Here is a 19,561-nt window from a genome sequence, read left to right on the forward strand (position 1 = left end):
CCCTCTGTTAGTAACTGTTTCTATCAGTGCTCCCTGTCTCCCAAACAAGAATTCCCTTTTCCAAACCCCAGGGGAAGCTCAGTGAGTCCCTCCTTGTCATACCATACCTGTGGAATTTGTGTGACATTTGCTCAGCCCATGTGGCACCACTGAGGTCCCACTTCACTGGGATTTCTCCACAGCTTTTCCTGCCCATTTCTTCCTCTGGGATGTGTTTGTGTCCCGAGGGAACAGCCCCAGCACCACCCTCTCCTTTAGGAAGGAAAACCTTGGGAGTTCTGCCCTCTGCAACCCAAAATCAAATCCTCCACCAACCCCTGGGAGCCTGAGCATCCCTGCCCTGCTCCTTTCCCACTGGAACTCCTCTTCTGCAGCCTGGAATGGACAGGGAAGAGGAACTGCAGCACTTCTCCCATAAAAACATGGTCCCTTCCTACTGCTGGACATTCATTCTGCTGCACAGAACTATGGACACACCCTGGGAATTGGGATATTCCTCCTCTGCTCCCTCCTCGTGCCCAAAGCTCTCCCACTTCCCCATTCCCTTAGTTTCAACCCCAGGAAAATTATCTAGGATTTAAAAAGGAGGATGGAGATGGAAGCATGGATGCTCTCCAGCTCCTAAATCCAGCTGGCAAGAGGAATATTGGGAAACCCAGCTGCTGATGGATGTGGGGTAATCATGGAAAAAGGAAACTTTTTGAGGCAAAGACCAGCAACCAGAGTGTTGTAATTCAGCTTTCTTTGTTAAAAAAAACAAAACAAAACAACCCAAAACATAGAACAACCCAAATATTGAACAGATTTGTTAAACCACAGACATAAAAGAATCAAGAAATACTACCCAAAAAAAAAAATTACATTGCAAGAGACATCTTGTTGTCCAAGGCCATTGGATTCAGGAGCTGCTGGCTGCCCAGCCCTCAGTCAGTGGAATTGCTGTGCTGCCAGGAACACAAACATTGGGAATACACAGCACTTAGTGGAGAAGAATTAAGACTAAAAGATATTTACCCCTTTCAAATAAATATAGTGTCATCTACAGATATATTTAAATTAGTAAAACAGGTTTTTTAAAGCAACCAAATATAACAAAATTGTAAATCAGGTTCAGGTTTTCTTGTGTGTGTTAAGAGCTTTCTTTTTTTCTGTGTTTAAAAAAACCAACAAAAATACAAAGCAAAGTGTCTGAAAAGTCAGATTCTCCACAGGGAGTGAAGGTCACCCTCCCTTTGTTCTGAGGGTGGGAGCGAGGTCTGGGAACCACTCAGGATCCTCCCTCTCCAAGGATTTTGGTGGGACATGGACCTGCCCCATCCTCTGAACAAACCAGGAGGTGTTTCCCCTGCCTGCCGTGGATCCAGCACAGCCACACCCCGGGATGAGGGAGCCCCTGTGCTGGGCTCAACGTCAGCCCTGGGGAGGAACTCAGGTGTAGCTATAAAGTCTCTTTTAGGCAGTTTAGAAATTAATTCAGTGTTTAAAAAAATACTTTTTATTTTTACTCATTACCACTTCCACAGCTGGAGGAAGCAACACCCCATCTCAGGCAAGGAATAATCCTCTGGACATGGGATCCTTTGGGATCACCGACCCCGAGCCACGTTTCCTACCACTGCATCATCAAATGGGAGCTCAGCAGCATCCCCCACACGTTCCCAACCCAGTTCCAGTTCCAGTTCCAACTGGGAAGAACTCGAGCCCAGGCAAAGCCAGCACAATCCTGGGTGTAACTCCTCAAGGAGACACCCAGAATGAGGAGCCCCTGGAGCTTCCCTCAGCACCGAGGTCTCCAGGATGTTCTGGCAGGGATGAGGAGCAGATTCCCATCCCTGCAGGGATGGAGGAGCAGATTCCCATCCCTGCAGGATGGAGGAGCAGATTTCCAGCCCTGCAGGATGGAGGAGCAGATTCCCAGCCCTGCAGGATCTCCCTCCTTGGCACCAGGCGTGGCTGGTTCTGGCTGAGGCACAGGCTGGGATTCAATCCCTGGGGTCCCAGCCAGGGCACCAGCCTGGAGCCACCCTGCCCTGGGGCTGCCCTTTCCCAAGCTCCAGGAGCTTCTTTGTTCCAGCCATTTCCCAATTTCACATCAGGAGGTTGCAGAGTGGATGGAGGAAGAGCTGGCATCCCATGGGAGCAGCCCAAGTTGTGTAAGGACAACCGTTTGGCAATTTCCTCAAGGATTTGTTTTGCAATTGGATTTTCTATTAAAGCCCGAGAGCTGAAGGCACAGGTACCTTCCCAGACTGAGTGGAAACATTCCCTGGGATTCCCTGCAGCCAGACCAGGACTCTGCCACTGGGAATATCCCTCCAGGGTTGGGAAGTCACAGCTCCAGGGAACAGCCCCACTGCCCCTGCCTGGACTCACCACGGAGCAGCCCCTGGAGGAACCCAATTTACTCCCTTGCCTGAGCCACCCACTGGGAGAGGACTTGGACAGCAACAAAGCCACTTCCCAGGAGTTCCAATCCAGCTGAAGGGCCTTTAAAGTTTGTTCAACTGTGGCAGAGTCCCTTTGAACTCTGTGACCACCAAGGGGGCCGTTCCAAACAAAAGCCTGTTTACCAGAACATGGTGTCTGAGATGGAAACCACTGCAAATTCTGCAGGAAGTTTTAAAAAAAAAATCATTAAAAGTCCATCACGATGACATAAATCCCCCTGGTTCTTGCAGGGCTGGTTCCCCTCCCAGCTGGAGGAAGGGTTCATTTAGAAAGAGGAACCCAATGGGTATGGAAGTGCCTGGCCAGCAGCTCCTGCTCTGTTTAGCAATCCCTGCGGGATGCAATTCTGTGAACAGCCCAAACAACATCTGCCAGCCTGGGAGCCTGAACTCAGAACGACTGGAGGGGAGCAGGAATTGGAAGCTGGGGCCAGCTCAGGAGCACAGGATCACAGCACAGCCATGAGATCCATGACCTGCAAGGTCTTTTCCAACCTGAATTCCATGGACAGAGCAGCCCCAGCAGGACTTGCAGGGAGCTGCCAATGGAACAGATTTCTGTGGAACCTCCTGTAGGTCACTGTGGCTGCAGGATCCTGGTGGGGGGGTTCATCTCCCTCCCTGCCTGACCACAGGCTCCAAAGAGCACAACAGGGAAAATCCCACCTCCGGTGCTGGCAGTGATGGGAAACTGGGAACTCTGTCACTCCCCTGCCCTCCCTGACACATCTCACTCCATGTCTGAGGAAAACAAGCAGCAAGGTCTTTCCCAGGGGTGAATTCTCCCTTTCCCACACCCAAACCCATCAGAACAGCAGAAGCTGGGGGCAGATGTTGCTGATCCAAGGGAAAAGCTGCCAAGCAGACAGCAGAGGCTGTGGCAGCCATTTCCATGATAGCAGAAACTACTTGTGGCCTTTTCTTTCTAAAATGAAATTCAGTTTTACCCCATTCCTCAGGATCTCCCAAACCTCCAGGAAAAACCAACCCAAGCTCTTCCAGCCGTGCCACCAAGCTCTGGTGGAGGGCAGCTATGGGGGATCAATGACTCCAGGGTGAAAGAAATCAGCTTTTTGGCAGATCAACTTTGAGATGTGAGCTGTGGCTGACCAAATTCAGCCTTTTTATGGCTCTGTGCTGGTACCTGGTTCAGTTTCTTCCTAAACCTCTACTGCCAAGGAGATGCTGATGAGGTGCCCAGAGGTGGGATCAGAGCCTCAGGTTAATACAAGAGAAAATCTTCAGCAGCAAGTGAGAAATTATGGAAATTCACGAAAAGCAAAGCAAGCCAGTTAAGGATTTAATTAAAATCCGTTGATTGCTTAAAAAATACTTTTTAGTGTGACAGCTCCTCTTTCAAAGCAGTGTGAAAGGGTCACCAGGAGGACACTGTGATGGTCATCACCTGATGGACAATGTGCCCCAGCCAGCCTTTGGGAGGCCTGGCCCCATACCTGAGCTCTCTGTGGAGGGAGCTGACTTTGGGTTGAGGTGGCCGAGATTCCAATGCCTTTGCTTTGCATCCCAAGGAATTCTGCTGGTGGGTTTTGACACTGAGAGCCCCCACGCTGAACCCAGGCCCTGCAGGAGCTGCCCTGAACCTCACAGCCAAAAAAACCTGCACCTTGAGTGGCAAGTAACAGACTGAGGTCCCCTCTCCATGGAGCAGGTCCAGCAGGAGCTGTGATTTCCCATCACTGCTCAAAACCATCTCAGCCTTCAGCTGGAAGAAGCCAAAACTCGAGTTCAGGTTTTGTGATTCATGACCTTATTTATGCCAAAGCCTCTCCACTGGCATTGGATCTGAGATGCTCCAACTCATTGCACCGGCCAAAAATCTTGGGGTCTGCCCCCTGGATATTCCCAAAGCAGCTGCAAATCCTCATGGATTAACTCAGCTCCCAGAGAGCTGGACTGGGAATCTCCACACTGACACTGAGAATCTCCACACTGTCACTGAGCTGGATTAGGAATCTCCACAGTGTCACTGGATATCTCCACACTGTCACTGAGCTGGATTGGGAATGTCCACACTGTCACTGAGCAGATTTGGGAATCTCCACACTGTCACTGGATATCTCCACACTGTCACTGAGCAGATTTGGGAATCTCCACCCCAGCTGCCATGGAATAAAGAGCTGATTGTCTCCCCTGTTCCTGCCTCGGAGCAGGACACGGGGCTGGCAAAGTGGGAGTGTGGAGCTGCACCTGGACACGGCCACAGAGCTGGGCAGGAGCTGCCCCTGCCCCAGCACAGCTGCAGAACTTCCCAGCACAAAGTGAGTGAGCACCAGGGTGTCCTTAATGCCCCTTCACCCCACAGAACTCTGCTGCAAGGAGAATCCAGTGGGAAGTGACAGCTCCTGGAGCACCCTGGCTTCCCAACGGCCAAGATTAAAACAAAATGGGGAATAGTTCACCAAGCCACCTGCACAAAGCACGAGCACAAAGATCTGCAACAGAGACAGCAAAGCAGCTCCAGTGGGGAAAGATCAGAATTCCAGGTGATGTCAGAGCACAGAGGCACAATGAGCAAATGGTTCAGGAACTGCAGCTTTCCAAAAGGTGACACTTTGGAGCAAAGAAAGCAACGTGTCCCTCGGGACAGTGCTGACTACTTGGGAACTACAGGAATTCTGAGGTGCTCAGGGATGGGATGGCACCACCCACAACAGCAAACCAGGATTTCACATGCAGACCATGGATTGTGCTCAGGGATTGCTCCTGGAACAGGAGGGTGGTGCTGGGATCTCATCAAGCCAGACCTGATGCACAAAGGAGGATCAGGCCCAGGCCCTGCTCCTTAGAGCAGAGCTAAATCTCATTACTCAGAGGTGGGCAGGTCCTGGCACAGGTGCCCAGAGCAGCTGTGGCTGCCCCTGGATCCCTGGCAGTGCCCAAGGCCAGGCTGGACAGGGTTTGGAGCAGCCTGGGACAGTGGGAGGTGTCCATGGCAGGGGTGGCACTGGATGGGCTGTAAGGTCCCTTCCCACCCAACCATTCCATGATCTCCAGCAGCCCGAGGAGGCTCCAGCCAGCCAGGACATCTGTCCTTCTCCACAGCCCAGAGCCAGCTGGTCCCATCTCCATGACACATTCCAGAGGAAACACAGCAGGACAAAGGGAACAGTGCCAGCAGTGCACAGAGAGACCCCAGGGAATGTCCCACCCCTTATTTCTCTCTGCAGGTGATTTAGGGGCAAACATGGCTCCCTGAGCAGAGCCATGAGAGAGAGCACAGAGCTGCTCATGCCATGCTGGATGAAAGCCTGGCACAGAAAAGCATGGAATGAGCAAGCCAAGGACTTGGATGCTGACTGCAGCTCCTGGGGTTCTCAGCAGGAACTCCCCCCTCAGTGCTCACTCCCAGGGATGGGCACTGTGGGGAAGAACATCCTGCAGGACTGGCTCAGCAGCAGGGAGCTGCCTTGGATCTGAGAGTGGTGACCCAGATCCAAAGGGTGGCAGGGCTCTGAGTGAGGAGCACAGGGACACTCAGAGTCCCCCACGTCCAGTGTCCAGCAGCACATGGGGGTGTGACTTTGGGGGAATGAGACAACATCAGCCAACCTCTGCTTCCCACCCCCACCTGGGCCAGGTAAGGCAGCTCAGGACAGCCCCAGGGCTCTGTGGCAGCCCCAGCCCCCCCCCCAGGCACTCTGAACACTCAAATCAGGCTCCAGCAGATCCCAGAGCCAAAGCAAAGGAGCCCCCAGAGCCAAGCACAGCCCTCACACACACACAGAGGGCACAGGCAGCACGCCCCTGGAAGTGCCCTTTGGAATTCCTCCTCCTGGCTCGTACCAAGGACTTCTGGCTGCTCTGCAGGGCTGGGAGGCGCTGGAGGGGCTGCAGGAGGTGAGCAGAGCCTCGGGGCAGTGGTGGCAGCAGGAGGCAGCTCTGGTGCCTGGGACTGGGGAGTGAGGGGTCGGATCCTTGTGTCATCTCAGAATAACCTTGTGCGTTTCCTCGAGCTCAGAGTCCCTGCTTGTCCTGCCTAGGATTCCTGAGGAACCACCTCCATCAGCTTCTGGCACAGCACGGTGGTGGAGACTGCAGAGAAAGCAAAGGAGAGGTCAGGGATCACCCCCAGCACAAACCTGGGTCCATGAGGGAAGGGCTGAGCCCTCGGCCTCCCCACCATGAGTCCAAGTACAGCTGAAGGCTTGAAATATTCCAAGAATTCCAATCCATTCCATTTATTCAATAAATCAGTTTTAAAGTTCCTGTGTTTCTCACTGGACATTTGCAGAATTATAACAGTCTGTTCCCAGAATATTTTCAATATTCTCTTTACAATCCTTTGGTGGAGAAAAACAATGAATATGGTAATTTACTACCCAGGCATTGCAAAAATGGCTTTTCCAGGAACTGAGCCTAATACCCAGGATAAAAAAGTGAGTGTGGGACAGAGGAACAGACAGAGACAGGGGGAAAAGAAGAATAACAAGTGCTGAGTGCTGCTGAAAGCTTTTCTCTTCCTCATGAAACACCCAGCTAAGGCTGGGCACTTCTCCTTGCCTGCTTTTCTAGGTCAGCCCCTTGCAGGAGAGCAGGGAAGCAGCTGCTGAGCTCAGTTACTTGGGCAGCAGGGATTGACTTTCTGAGCTCAGTTGTTGAGGTTCTGTGTGCCAAGCACAGCCTCTCCATCCCACCAAACACACCCTGGCCTTGTGAGAGAAAACATCCAGGGGAGCTTCCCTTCCCTCTGCTCTGCTGCCACAGGAGGATGGCAAGGAAAGCTTTGTCTGGATCCCAAATGTCAGCACTGCCTAAGCCATGGGTTGGGACTAATTGTGGATTTTCAGCTGTCAAACTGAGGCCAGCTGTGCTCAATCCTTCCTAGACCACTGGGAAAGGATTCTTTGCTGAGCAAAGCCTTGGCTCTGAGCTTTTCTAGGAACAGGGAATTCTGCTCTGCTGCTAACAACCTCTTAGGCAGGATTAAACCCCCTCCCCCCCAAAACATGGTATTGGTCCCAGACTTTGCCATTATTGCAAATCAGGATGCATTCTGGATGCTTGGCACACATGGCAATCATCAGGATTAACTTGTTCCCATGAAAGAAGAATGGAGCAGAGCCAGGATTCTGGAAGCTTCTCCAGAGGGAGCAGAGCCTGCACTGCAGCACAGCACTGGGAAATCTTTTGGGAGCCAAAGCTGCTCCTCCCTGGAGATACTCACAGATGCCTTGGAGAACCCACTTGGGCTTGTTTTGCCACCAGACCCCGAAGAAGTAAATGGGGATCCCACTGAGGATGATGGCAAAGCCAATCCCACACTCCTTGGGCGTCATCCAGAAGGAAACGGCGATGAGGAACAGGCAGGCCAGGATGAAGAAGATGGGCAGGCAGATGTTCACCTGAGCAGGGAGCAAGGGACAGCTTAGGAGATGTGCCAGAGCTTATCCAGCCTGGGGAGGGACAGAATTATTGTCTCCCCATGGCCAAGAGCCTTTCTCAGCACCTTTTTGGACCTCAGTTCCATAATTCCATACCCAAATCATCACTATCAAACTCCAAAGCCAGCAGAGGCACAGCACAAGCTGGGGCTGTTTCCCAGGGGACTCCAAGCAGGGCACCCACCAGAGCAGCCCAGCTTTGAGAAGAAAACCCCAAAAGCTAAAGGAAGAGCCAGCACAGATTCCCTTTGGGAAGGCACCAGTCCAGGCCCGTGGGTTTGTTTCCCTGTGGGTGCTGCTGCCTGGCACGGACCCGAGTGTGCTGTGGGATGGGGGAGAAACAGCTTTTGGGGGAGAGGCACTGGGGGCTGACAGGATCTTGGCCTCCCCCCAGATGGGACATGGGGCTGCCAAGCTGGCCAAGGACACTGGGGACAGAGCTCGGCACGGGGCTGGCTGCTTTAGCAGAAAACTATTTTAGGGGAATTCCACGGGGGTACAGAGTGTTACACTGAGAGCCACAGCCTGCGATCTGTCCTGGCACTCATGGAGAGTAATCCCACCCTGTCCCTGTTGCCCAGAGCTCCCTCACTGTGCTGTCCCCAAGGCAGCTCTTTGTGCTCCTGCAGGGATTCAGCAGCAGGGACATCTCCTTTAACTACAACACAACATTTCCCTGCAGTCCCAGCTCCATTTCCATGCAGGACCAGCAGCTGAGCCTCCCCTGGTGCTGGGAAGGAGCTGGGGAGGGGTCCCCTGGCACTGCCCACCCCATTCTCACCTTGATGGGCCTCTCCAGCTCTGGCTTCTTGTAGCGCAGCCACATCATCCCAATGATGGCCAGGGCCACACACAGCCAGTTGAAGAAGCTGAAGAAGTTGATGACTGAGAAGATGTTGTTGGAGAAGGCATAGAGCAGGGTCATGACACACTGAATCCAGGGAAAAGGCCATTAGGAAAGGGAGCAGGCAAAACCACCTATGTTACAACACTAAACAGGGGTATTTAGGGGAAATACCTGCCAGAAAAGGGATCCCACTGACTATTTTTAACTTATTTAAGCTATTTTCAATTGGTGCCTGGAACCATTTCATAGGATCATGGAATGGTTTGGGTTGGAAGGACCTCAAAGCTTAAAGGACCTCTAGTTCCAACCTCCTGCCAGGGGCAGGGACACCTTCCCCTATCCCAGGTTCCTCCAGGCCTTGTCCAGCCTGGCCTTGGATACTTCTAGGGATGGCAAGAATTCAAGCCAGAAGTGGACAATGAAGACACGATGGGAAGGGTCCATCTCCTGCGGGCACATGCAGGAATGGCTGTGGCTCCATCCCAGTGGGATCCCAGCCCTGCTCCATCCCCCCAGGGCTCACCGTGAACACGAGGGACGGGACGGGGGTGAGCAGCCGGGGGTGGATCATGGACAGGATGGAAGGCAGGTGCCCCTCTCGGGATCCCACGAAGAACAGCCTGGCAGGGGACACAGAGAGAGAGGGGACACAGCCCAGTCACAGGGGCTCTGTGCTCAGCACAGAACTAGTGGGGCCAGCCCGAGCTCAGCCCTGCTGGCCCCGAGGCAGGAGTGGAACACAGGACTGAACAGCAGGCCCTGCTCACCAGGGACATGGCCAAGGAATGCAGGAAGGATGGATTGCTACCCTGCTCTCCAGGGACAGCAGTTAAGTGACTCCTCAGGCAACCCAGGGATGTGTCAGAGCCGGAACCATCTCAGTCCTGCCCCTGCCCAGCCTTTCTCCCTTTCCCGAGGGATTCTCAGCCCTCAAGTTTCCCAACTTTCTGCTTCTCATAAAATGCACTTTCTCAGCAGCCCCAAGCCCTGAGCCTGTGTCTGGTTCTGTTTATTGACCTCACCAGGACTTTGCCTGAGGAACAGAAGATTGACACTACTGAAAGGTTGCCTTTAATCTGGTTTGAAGTCTGACTTTGTCTTCCTGCATTCCCCACGTGGCCTCCAGGCCCTCCAGACTTTGTGTCTGCCCAGAGCCATTCTCTGGAGGAGAACTCCAAAGGGTGAGGAACTGAGCACAGCTTGTAAACAAAACCCACAGGATTGAGCAAGGAACCTACCGGGAAGAAGTGAAAAGAGATCCATTGACAGACCCAAAGCACGAGAGCCCAACAAAGACAGGGATGATCCAGGACATGACACCGAGGTGGTAGTTCCCAAAATCCTAAATGGGGGACAACAAGAGACATTTCACATTCACAATGTCCCAAAAAACTCAGAGCTGCCTACAAAGAGTATTTGGAGAAATCCCAACAAATGCCACAGCTCAGTGCTGGAGTTGTGACGGAGTTTCCCATATTCCCATGTGCTGCTCCCCCTTTCCTGAAAAAGCAGATTGTGGAATTGCTGAAACACATTGGCAGCAGGCCCTTCCCTCGGGGCCAGGACACGACATTTACCCACCAGCTATCGAAAGTTCAAGACCAAACGGAAACTGTGAGGAAACTCAGACAGCAGCTCCTGCCAAGTGCTGAGGCAGGAGCTGGGAGCCAGCCCTGGGGACACACAGGGACCTGGCCCTGCAGCTTTTTGTCACAGGCTGAGCCTGTGCTGCTCCACTGCGGGTTTGCAGCAACAATGCAGGATTGATTTCCAGCCTCTGCTGTTCCAGTTCCAGGCTGCTTGGAGAACCTGGGATAGTGGAAGGTGTCCCTGCCCATGGCAGGGGGTGGGATGGGATGAGCTTTCAGGTCCCTTCCCACCCAAACCATTCCAGGATCTCCTGCAGCACAGGCTGTGGCTGGAGCAGGGCCTCTGTCCCAACCCAAAGGATGGAGCAGTGTCACCTGAGGGGCTCAGCTCATCCTGGGCTGGGAGACTCCCCCTGAAGGACTGAACAATCCTGGTCAGGCTCAGACTGCAAGGTCTGCTCCCTTCTGAAGCCACCAGGGTTCCTGACCACACTGGCATTTTAACTAACAGAAGTATTCTTTTTCTCTCTTAATTAAAACAAGGAAGACACGGAGAGAGAACAATCCAGTTCAGTGTTGACTGAGTGACCTTTCCCCATAAATATCAAGCTCTGGTAACTGATGGGCAGTCACAAGGCCAGCAGCAACCTTCCCTAGCTCAGAAGGAAAAGCAGCACTGAGTGCCACCCTCACTGCTGCCCAGGATAATCCCCTCAGGATCACGCTTTTCTTCCCTGCTCCTTATCTCCTGCTCAACATCAGGGTTTCAGCAAGCAGCCCTGAGCAGCCTGGAACGAAGCAGGAGATGTGTGCAGTGATTCCAAGGCTGATTCCACCTGCCCTGGGATGAGTCAGGCTGGAGCAGAGGGATCTTACCACGGCCACGGCCTCGGACGTCAGCATCTGCTCGGTGCTCAGCGTGGTGAAGTAAGCCAAGTTGGTCAGCACATACACCAGCGTGACCACAGGCAGGGAGATGATGATAGCCAGGGGCAGGTTTCTAGGGAAAAAAACATCCATTGTCCTGGAGCAGCTCTGAGGAGGGATTCCCAGCCTCCTGAGCTCACTTTGAGCTGCTCTGTTCTGCTGTGCAGTGTCCCAGGCACACACTGCTCCCATGGGACAGGGGATATCCACATGGGAACAGGCTGCCCAAGGAGTGGGGGACTCCCCATCCCTCAAAAACACATGGATGTGGCACTTGAAGCCATGCTTAGTGGTGAACATGGTGCTGGTTCACAGCCTTAAAGGTCTTTTCCAGCCCCAAGGACTGAGTGGCCCCTGAACTGCAGATGGAGAGGGAAGGATGATGGCAGAAGGGATTTTTTGCATGGAGAGGCCCTGGCTGCCTGGGCAAGCAGGAATCCAAGATCATTTTTAATTAAAAATACCCAGTGGCACCAGCACAGGGATTCTCTCCGGACAAAAGGGCTCCCTTGTCCTGGGGGGATTCCTGGGGGAAATGGGAATTTCAGGGGTGCACTGGGCAGTTTTAGGTTCTACCTAAACTCAGCTGTTTGGACTGAGGGAACTCAAAGGAAAGGAGCTCAGGCACAGCCTAAGTGGGTCTGTGAACAGCCTACATTGGTACAAATTTGCCTTTCTCAACAGTTTAGTTTCATTTGTGAAGGGAAAGTGTAACAGGAAACCCTGCTTGGTGCCACTCTAATTGCTCCAGCAGAGCTCCAAGCTGCAGGAGCAGAGTCAAATACCAGGATTGCATCCAGCAGACATGAAAATAATTGCAAAATGCAGCCCCCCTTTTGCTGTTTCTCTGGGAGGGGGTGGATCCAGCCCTGTGCTTCCCAGCAGGACCAAAGCACCCCCAGGGGCAGCCAGGATGGGCTCTTGCACAAGTGCCCCCAAGCTCTCAGCAGCTCCCAGGCACCTTCCCAGGAGCAGAAGGGATTTCTCAGCACTGTCCTGCTCTGCTGAGAGCCCCAAATAACCCCGAGAGGCACGGGCAGAGCAGGAAGCAGCTCTTGCTCAACAGGATGGGAAGAGCACGGGACCAACACATGGAGAGCAGCACAAACACATGGACAGCAGCACAAATGCTCAGTGGGAGTTGAACCAAGGCAGCAATAAAGCCCTGAGTGCTCTTTCCTGGCCCATAACTCACAGAGGTGTCAGGCCAAGGAAGCAGAGATTTCTCCCAGTGCTGATAACACGGCACGGGAGAGCAGGGAAAACAGCAGCCCTGCTCCTGCAGGGATTTTTGTTCCATTTCCCTGATTCCAGGGAGGTGGAAGGTCATTAATTCATCTTGTTTTCTCTTTTTCCAGATGAAGACCTTGGCTTCCTCCTCTGTTAAACACACCAGGAAGGGGCTTCCCCAAAACAGCAGCTTTTTCCCCAGGGAAGTCATGCCAGGACTCACACCTACCTGTAGGGATTTATCATCTCTTCTGTCACAAAATTCAAGTAATTCCTGTAATTTCAAAAGGACAGAGGTTAATTCTGCTTAAATAACCCCTCCAGTTTAACTCATGTGCACAGGGATTCCAGGAGGGGCACAGGCACTGATCCTGTGGGAAACTTAGGATGGCTGATGTCCAAGGCCAGGCTGGACAGGGCTTGGAGCAACCTGGGGTGGTGGGAGGTGTCCCTGCCCACTGGATGATCCTGAAGGTCCCTCCCAACCCAAATCATTGCATGATGAGGATGGCTACAAGTGGCCTCTTTTCACAGCAAATCGAGAGCAGGTGCTCAGAGGACTGACAAAGGAGCCCTGCAGGAGCTTCAGTTTGGAATAATTGGAGCTGGAATTGAGCTCAGTGTGGCAGGGAGAGAAGAGAGGGCTGTGCCTTACCATCCTCCATAGGCAAAGAGGCCGCTGTACAGAGCCAGCACGATGTTCCCAACGCCCACCTTGGTGCCCTCGAAGGATTTCTCAGGGGTCAGGTTTTCCACATCACCTGCAGGACACAAACCCTGCTCAGTGCCATGGGCTCTGAACCCCAAAGGCCTCCAGAGAAACCTGGAGGCAAGACTTGTTTTCTCTTTTTCCAGATGAAGACCTTGGCTTCCTCCTCTGTTAAACACACCAGGAAGGGGCTTCCCCAAAACAGCAGCTTTTTCCCCAGGGAAGTCATGCCAGGACTCACACCTACCTGTAGGGATTTATCATCTCTTCTGTCACAAAATTCAAGTAATTCCTGTAATTTCAAAAGGACAGAGGTTAATTCTGCTTAAATAACCCCTCCAGTTTAACTCATGTGCACAGGGATTCCAGGAGGGGCACAGGCACTGATCCTGTGGGAAACTTAGGATGGCTGATGTCCAAGGCCAGGCTGGACAGGGCTTGGAGCAACCTGGGGTGGTGGGAGGTGTCCCTGCCCACTGGATGATCCTGAAGGTCCCTCCCAACCCAAATCATTGCATGATGAGGATGGCTACAAGTGGCCTCTTTTCACAGCAAATCGAGAGCAGGTGCTCAGAGGACTGACAAAGGAGCCCTGCAGGAGCTTCAGTTTGGAATAATTGGAGCTGGAATTGAGCTCAGTGTGGCAGGGAGAGAAGAGAGGGCTGTGCCTTACCATCCTCCATAGGCAAAGAGGCCGCTGTACAGAGCCAGCACGATGTTCCCAACGCCCACCTTGGTGCCCTCGAAGGATTTCTCAGGGGTCAGGTTTTCCACATCACCTGCAGGACACAAACCCTGCTCAGTGCCATGGGCTCTGAACCCCAAAGGCCTCCAGAGAAACCTGGAGGCAAGAGCTGCTCTTAGGATGAAATTATTTTCATTATCTCCCTGCTGCTTTTTGGGATATGCTGAGCACGGGGCACGTTTTCCCTCCAGTTTTTCAGGGATCACTCCAGCTGCGTTCATCCCCACATGATGACCCCAAAACTCATCTCAAGCAAGGACTGACTCCTCCAAACTTTCTCACACCGCGACGTGCTGTCACCAAGGTGATGCCCCAGGGACATCCTGGGGACCTTCCTGCTGGAAGATGCTTTGCAAACAGAGATTGTCACATTGTCCTCTCAACTCCAGGCTGCTGGCCTTCGATAAAGCCCCAGGATTTCCTGCACTTCCACCAGCCACCCAAACCCCCAGAAACCCAGGATTTCCTCTAGTCCCACCAGCCACCTGATAAAGCAGAGGCCTGTGGCAATCCCTTTGATTGAGGGAAGTCAGGTTCTGGGGGTTTGGATATCAGAAGTCACCTTCTTTAGGGCTTGATGATCAAAAGTTCCTGTTGTGGATCTGCTTTTGAAAGAAAACGCCAGAAATAGAAGATTTGATTGTGCCTCTGGTCCCAGCTCTCCCCGAGCAGCCCCAGGTTTATTTATTTTGCTTTCAAATGCTCTGCAGTTGTTTTGTTCCCCGTCTTTGACGGAGGGGCTGGCTGTGGGACAGGGATGGCAGAGCCACGCTCCCAGACTGAGTGCAGGGAACTGCGGTGGGATCCAGAGGGGCACCTCTGCACCCAGGGGGAGCCCATGTGATTCCTCTTAGGGCACAGAGCTCTCCTAATCACCCCAGCAACTGCATCACAAGGCAGTCAGCAGGGCCTGCAGCTTAACCCTTCATCCCTCGGCACTGGGCACCCAGGAGGTGCTGCTGGAAAAGCTTAGGGATGCTCCACAAAGCTCAGGTGTGCAAGGCTCCTGCCCAGATCCCAGTCCCAAATGTTCTCTGCTGGAGTCACCTCTTTCCCAGCAGCTCCTTGCACCAGAAAGGTCTTCCCTGCATCTCCCTTGGGATGTGCTGGATGTGTTTGATCCTCCTCAGCAAAATACACCAATCCTTTTTAAAAACAAATCTGAGTGCAAGAGGAGAGCCAGGAAACGCAGAGACTGATAAAAGGCTGAGTTTAACCTCAATTCCTGCCTTGCAGGTTCTGCACAGAATCCCAATTTAGCCCAGGTGAATCAAAGGGATGAGCAGGAGGGGTGGAATGTGATCCCCTGCATCCCTTGGGCTCAGCTTTCCCCACCTCATTTTCTGCCCTTCCTGAATAATTACCAGTCTGGTTCTTTCCAGGCCTTTTGTTATGGGAATAAGAGACACATTTTGTTCACAGTGCCTGCAATTAGCTACTGCAACAGCACATGGATGGACTGGGAGAGCAGGAGGCTCTCCAGCATTTCAAACACCCCTCAGATATCTCTTCTCAAAGGTTCCAGGCTCTCCATGTTCCCACCCTGATCATGGACCATCACCTTCACCACCCAGGAGGATGCTCCCACCTGGGAGCAGCACGAGCATCACTCCATTTCTTGTCCACAGCTCTTCCAAATTCCTCCTTGTCTGTCACAGGCAAAACCCTCTCAGGCCAAATGTTCCTTCTCCTGAGGCAGCCAACACCTCACTGCCCTTCCCACCTCACCTTTGGAGAGCTGGAGCTCCCCAAAACCTCCCAGTGAGTTATTAAATTTCCCATTTCTGTGCCCCAGGGTCAAATGGATTTATCTCACTATCCACAGCATAAAAGAATTCTTCCTTGTAGCTAATCTAAACCTCCCAGTTTAAAACCTCATCCCCTCAACAAGCCCTGCTAAAAAATCCGGGAATTATTTAGGTTTGATCCTAATTTGGACCTTTGATCCAGCCCCACCTCGTGAAGCCGGGGTGTGCTGTGGGTGCAGGGAGAGCGGCTGTGCTGCACCATCTCCCAGGCACTCCATCCTTCAAGCCTCGACAATTCCAGCCCCAGGCTTTTGGATCTGCCTGAAATTAAGGTTACAAATGTGCAGGTGAGGCTGCCAAGCACAGCCTTGGGGCATCCCCGGCTCATCCCGGGCTCCAGGCACTGCCCTGCCCATGCCCGGCACCCCGGAGAGCCCGAGCCCGGTTTGAACCGGCTGTTCCACCGCACTCTGCTCTACAATTAACCAAATTAAGGTAACGAGCTGTGACACAAAGCCCATTTGCGGCTCCTCCAGCTGCCAAGACTGCGGTAATTGTGCCGGGTCAGCCGGGCCCTGCCGCGGGAGGGCTGAGGGAGGGCCCGTGAGGCGCTGCGTGTCTGTGCCCGGCCCTCCCTTCAAAAATGTTCATTTGCTCCCCGGTCATGTCTAGTCTGGTTTTAATAGCACGGCAATCTTCTCCTGCACAAAGCTTTGCAGGATAATTAAATATTTTCAACTTGCCCCAACAGCGAGGAGAGGGAACACGGCCATGGGGAGAGGGAGCCCTCAGCACGGGGTGTCTGTACCCAGAGCCCCAAAGGAGGAGGAAAACCAGGGACAATTCAGGGAACTGAGTCAGGAAAAGAAGCGTTTGACACCTGATTAATCTGATTAATCTGCAGCAGGAGGCTGCTGTGATTTACAGGGGCAGGGTGAGGCAGCTGTCCCTGCTGCCAGGGAGGATGAGGAAGGAGCCTCCCTGAGGAGCTCTATGCTGGAGAAGCATGGCAGGCGGTGGCATTTGGGGTGCCACGGGACAGCAGCAGCAGGGAATGCTGTCCCTGCCATCCTCCTGTGCCCTCAGGATGTCCCCTATCCATTTGGAGGATTCCTGGTGGGAGTGAGGTGTGGGCTGGGTGAGGACATCCCCCTGCTCGGGGCTCCAGACTTCCCTCACAGCTCCAGCCTTGCGCCAGGAGCCCTGGCTGACCACGGAATCCAGGACTGCTTTGGGTTGAAGGGACCTCAAAGTTCCTCCCATCCCATGGCAGGGACACCTTCCACTGTCCCAGGCTGCTCCAAGCCCTGTCCAGCCTGGCCTTGGGCACTTCAGGGATGCAGGGGCAGCCCCAGCTTCCCTGGACACCCCAGCCAGCTCTACCACCCTCACCCCAATACTGCTTGTAAAAAGCTCTTTGAAGGTAATATTGTGGCTGGAAATCCAGAACTCTGCTGGTAGGGTTCTGAAAGTACCAGAAGGAAGATTCAGATCTTCAGTGAGCAGAGCTTGGCTCTTAAAATGCCATTTTTAGTACTCCAGGTGCAAGGAAACGTCTGGCACTGTGGGGTTGAGACATCTGGGCGCTGCTTTCACTTATCAAATCCCTTTTGCCACAAAACGCCCCTTTGGCCTCTATATTTCTCCCTGGGGGTTATTTTGGTAGCTCCCAGTCCACATTTTTTCCCTGTCTTTTTTTTTTTTTTTTGGTGAAGAATCCCATGATTAAGAGAGGGAAGGAAAACTGAGTCTCTCTTTCTTTCCTCCCAGGCTTGGAGCACCCTGGGACAGGGGAAGGTGTCCCTGCCCATGGCAGGGGGGGGGACGGGGGGGGTAACAAAAAAGAAAAATACTGTCTTGGTCTTGAGGGAGTGAATTAATGGCTTTTCCCGTACAAAGAACATTAGCCCAAAAAGACACCTGGACCTTCTGATAAAAAAAAAAAAAACAAAAAAAAAACCAACCAAAAACAAAACAAAAAATCGAACAAACAAGCAAAACAAAACAAAACAAAAAAAAAGCCCAAATTAAACCCAAACCTCCTGCCCAGCCTAAGCTCTGCTCTGGAGTTAAACCTGCCTGCTCTGTCCTTAATTGACCCTGAGCTGCTCTGGCAGATGCAGCTCTGCATCCCTGACAGCCCAAGGGAGGGAGGTAGGGAGAAAAATGCTGCTGCCACCAAACAGCTCCTGGAGGCACCACAGACCAGGAATTTCACAGCCAGGATAAAGAAAAGGGACAATAAATAAAGGGACAATAAATCCAATAAAAGCAATTCAATAAAATCAGCGTTAAATTCTATTTCTCCAAGTCCCAAAGGCCCAATTGCAGGTTTTTAAGCAGAGCTGCTGGTGAGAGATCACAGCAAGGGCTGGAGCTGCATCCCTGCTCCAGCTGCCCAAGGGCACAGAAATATTCCAGAAACCCTGAGGCATCATCCACAGGAAAAATATAGATATCAAACATGTCTGTGATATGTTTATTTCTAGTTTTTTGACATCAAAACCTTTCCTGAACTTCCTCACCTGTAAAAAGCACAAGGGTGTCCTTAATAAATCCCAGATTTTTTGATCATTTCACACCTCAGTCAGTTTTAAGGGAAATTTTAAAGTGTGGGTACGGAGAGGACAGAACCATAGACCTCTGTGTCACATCCAGGGCAAAAATATCCCTCAGACCTGCTGTCCAAACCTCCTCCATGATCCAGCCCCAGGTATCCCACTCCCCAGCTGAGGAATACTGCCAAAAAACACCCAGTTGGACAGAAAGCAAACTGAGAGAGCTGGGAAAATAAGAGAACCACAATAAATCTTGTTTTCATAATACTGGAGTGAAAAAACTCTGATCCTCTCTATGTTTTAAGTTATTTCTATTATTTAAGTAAGTTATTTAAATAAGTTATTTCTTTCAATTTAATTAATTTATTTATATTGTTTGCAGGCTATTATCTGGGGGCCATACACAAGATTTTACAAACCAATACCCAAATCCACGCATTTCCAGCCCCAAAAAGGCTTTTAAAAGCTTCACTCTTGGATTAATAAAATAATTTCATCCCAAGCAGCTCAGTTCCACTGAGTCAACCTCCAAGCACTTGAAAGGCCGAGTAGGAAACCAACTTCAGGCTCCTCCTTTGGAAAGGGCAGGGAAGGAGTGATGGGAAACAGCTGCTGACAGGGAAATGTTCTTTTGTGGGCAAAATTGCCACAGAGTCCTTTGTCCTTGAGAGATCCCTGCTCTTCTGCAAACCAGGAAAAGAGCCAAGGAGAGGATAAAAAGAGAAAAAGCAAAGGCTGAAGGTGGGAGGTTAATGCAGAGAGATTTTCTGTGAAATCACAGAAATTTCCACATTTGAGCAAAAAATGTGGTGCTGCTCCTCTGGGCTGTTTATGGATACTGGGAACACAAACCAGCAGTGGGACAGGAACCAGTAAAACCAGTCCATTGTCCAGAACATCCCAGGAATACACAACCCCTGAAAACCAGCTGGGTGCAGATCTCACCCCAAAACTGCTGCCAGCTTGGATGGGGTCACCCAGCTGCTGGTGGGAAGAGTCTTGGTCCAAAAGAAACACCACTGGAATGGGCACAGGGTGTGGAAATGTGGGACAAAGCTGGAGGACAGGGCAGTGCTCTCCCATTGTCACTGAAAATGGGAATTTTTGTGCTTTTTTGAATTAAAAAAATGAAGAAAAAAGACAATTTCTTGCTTTATCCCTGCACAGAGTGACCTGGAATGATTGAAAGGAAAATGGAGCAAGGTGCAAACTGCAGGTGGGAGCTGAGGAAGGGACAGGAAAGGAGCTTGCACATTCTTAGGGACTTAGCAGAGAGCCTGGAAATTCCCAAAGGAGATTAATAAAATCCATGCTGGAGCCCAGGCAGAATCCCAGCTGTGGGATTCTGGACAAGCAGGA

At 52.0% G+C, this 19,561-nt stretch overlaps 1 protein-coding gene across 1 annotated transcript in view; it reads right to left on the reverse strand.

Annotated features, from left to right (window-relative positions):
* Positions 1 to 711: 711 nt before the first annotated feature.
* Positions 712 to 19,561, reverse strand: part of SLC7A5 (solute carrier family 7 member 5) — a gene marked incomplete at its 5' end in the record, with an annotated part of 31,368 nt that continues 12,518 nt past the window's right edge. The window contains 8 exons of the mRNA XM_005424808.2: positions 712 to 6,500; positions 7,633 to 7,810; positions 8,631 to 8,780; positions 9,220 to 9,316; positions 9,935 to 10,038; positions 11,162 to 11,285; positions 13,399 to 13,443; positions 13,825 to 13,930. Coding sequence (XP_005424865.1) covers positions 6,445 to 6,500; positions 7,633 to 7,810; positions 8,631 to 8,780; positions 9,220 to 9,316; positions 9,935 to 10,038; positions 11,162 to 11,285; positions 13,399 to 13,443; positions 13,825 to 13,930 — 860 coding nt within the window. The remainder of the gene's footprint in view (positions 6,501 to 7,632; positions 7,811 to 8,630; positions 8,781 to 9,219; positions 9,317 to 9,934; positions 10,039 to 11,161; positions 11,286 to 13,398; positions 13,444 to 13,824; positions 13,931 to 19,561) is intronic.

The sequence above is a fragment of the Geospiza fortis genome, unplaced genomic scaffold (assembly GCF_000277835.1).
Source record: "Geospiza fortis unplaced genomic scaffold, GeoFor_1.0 scaffold102, whole genome shotgun sequence".
Classification (NCBI taxonomy): Eukaryota; Metazoa; Chordata; class Aves; order Passeriformes; family Thraupidae; genus Geospiza; species Geospiza fortis.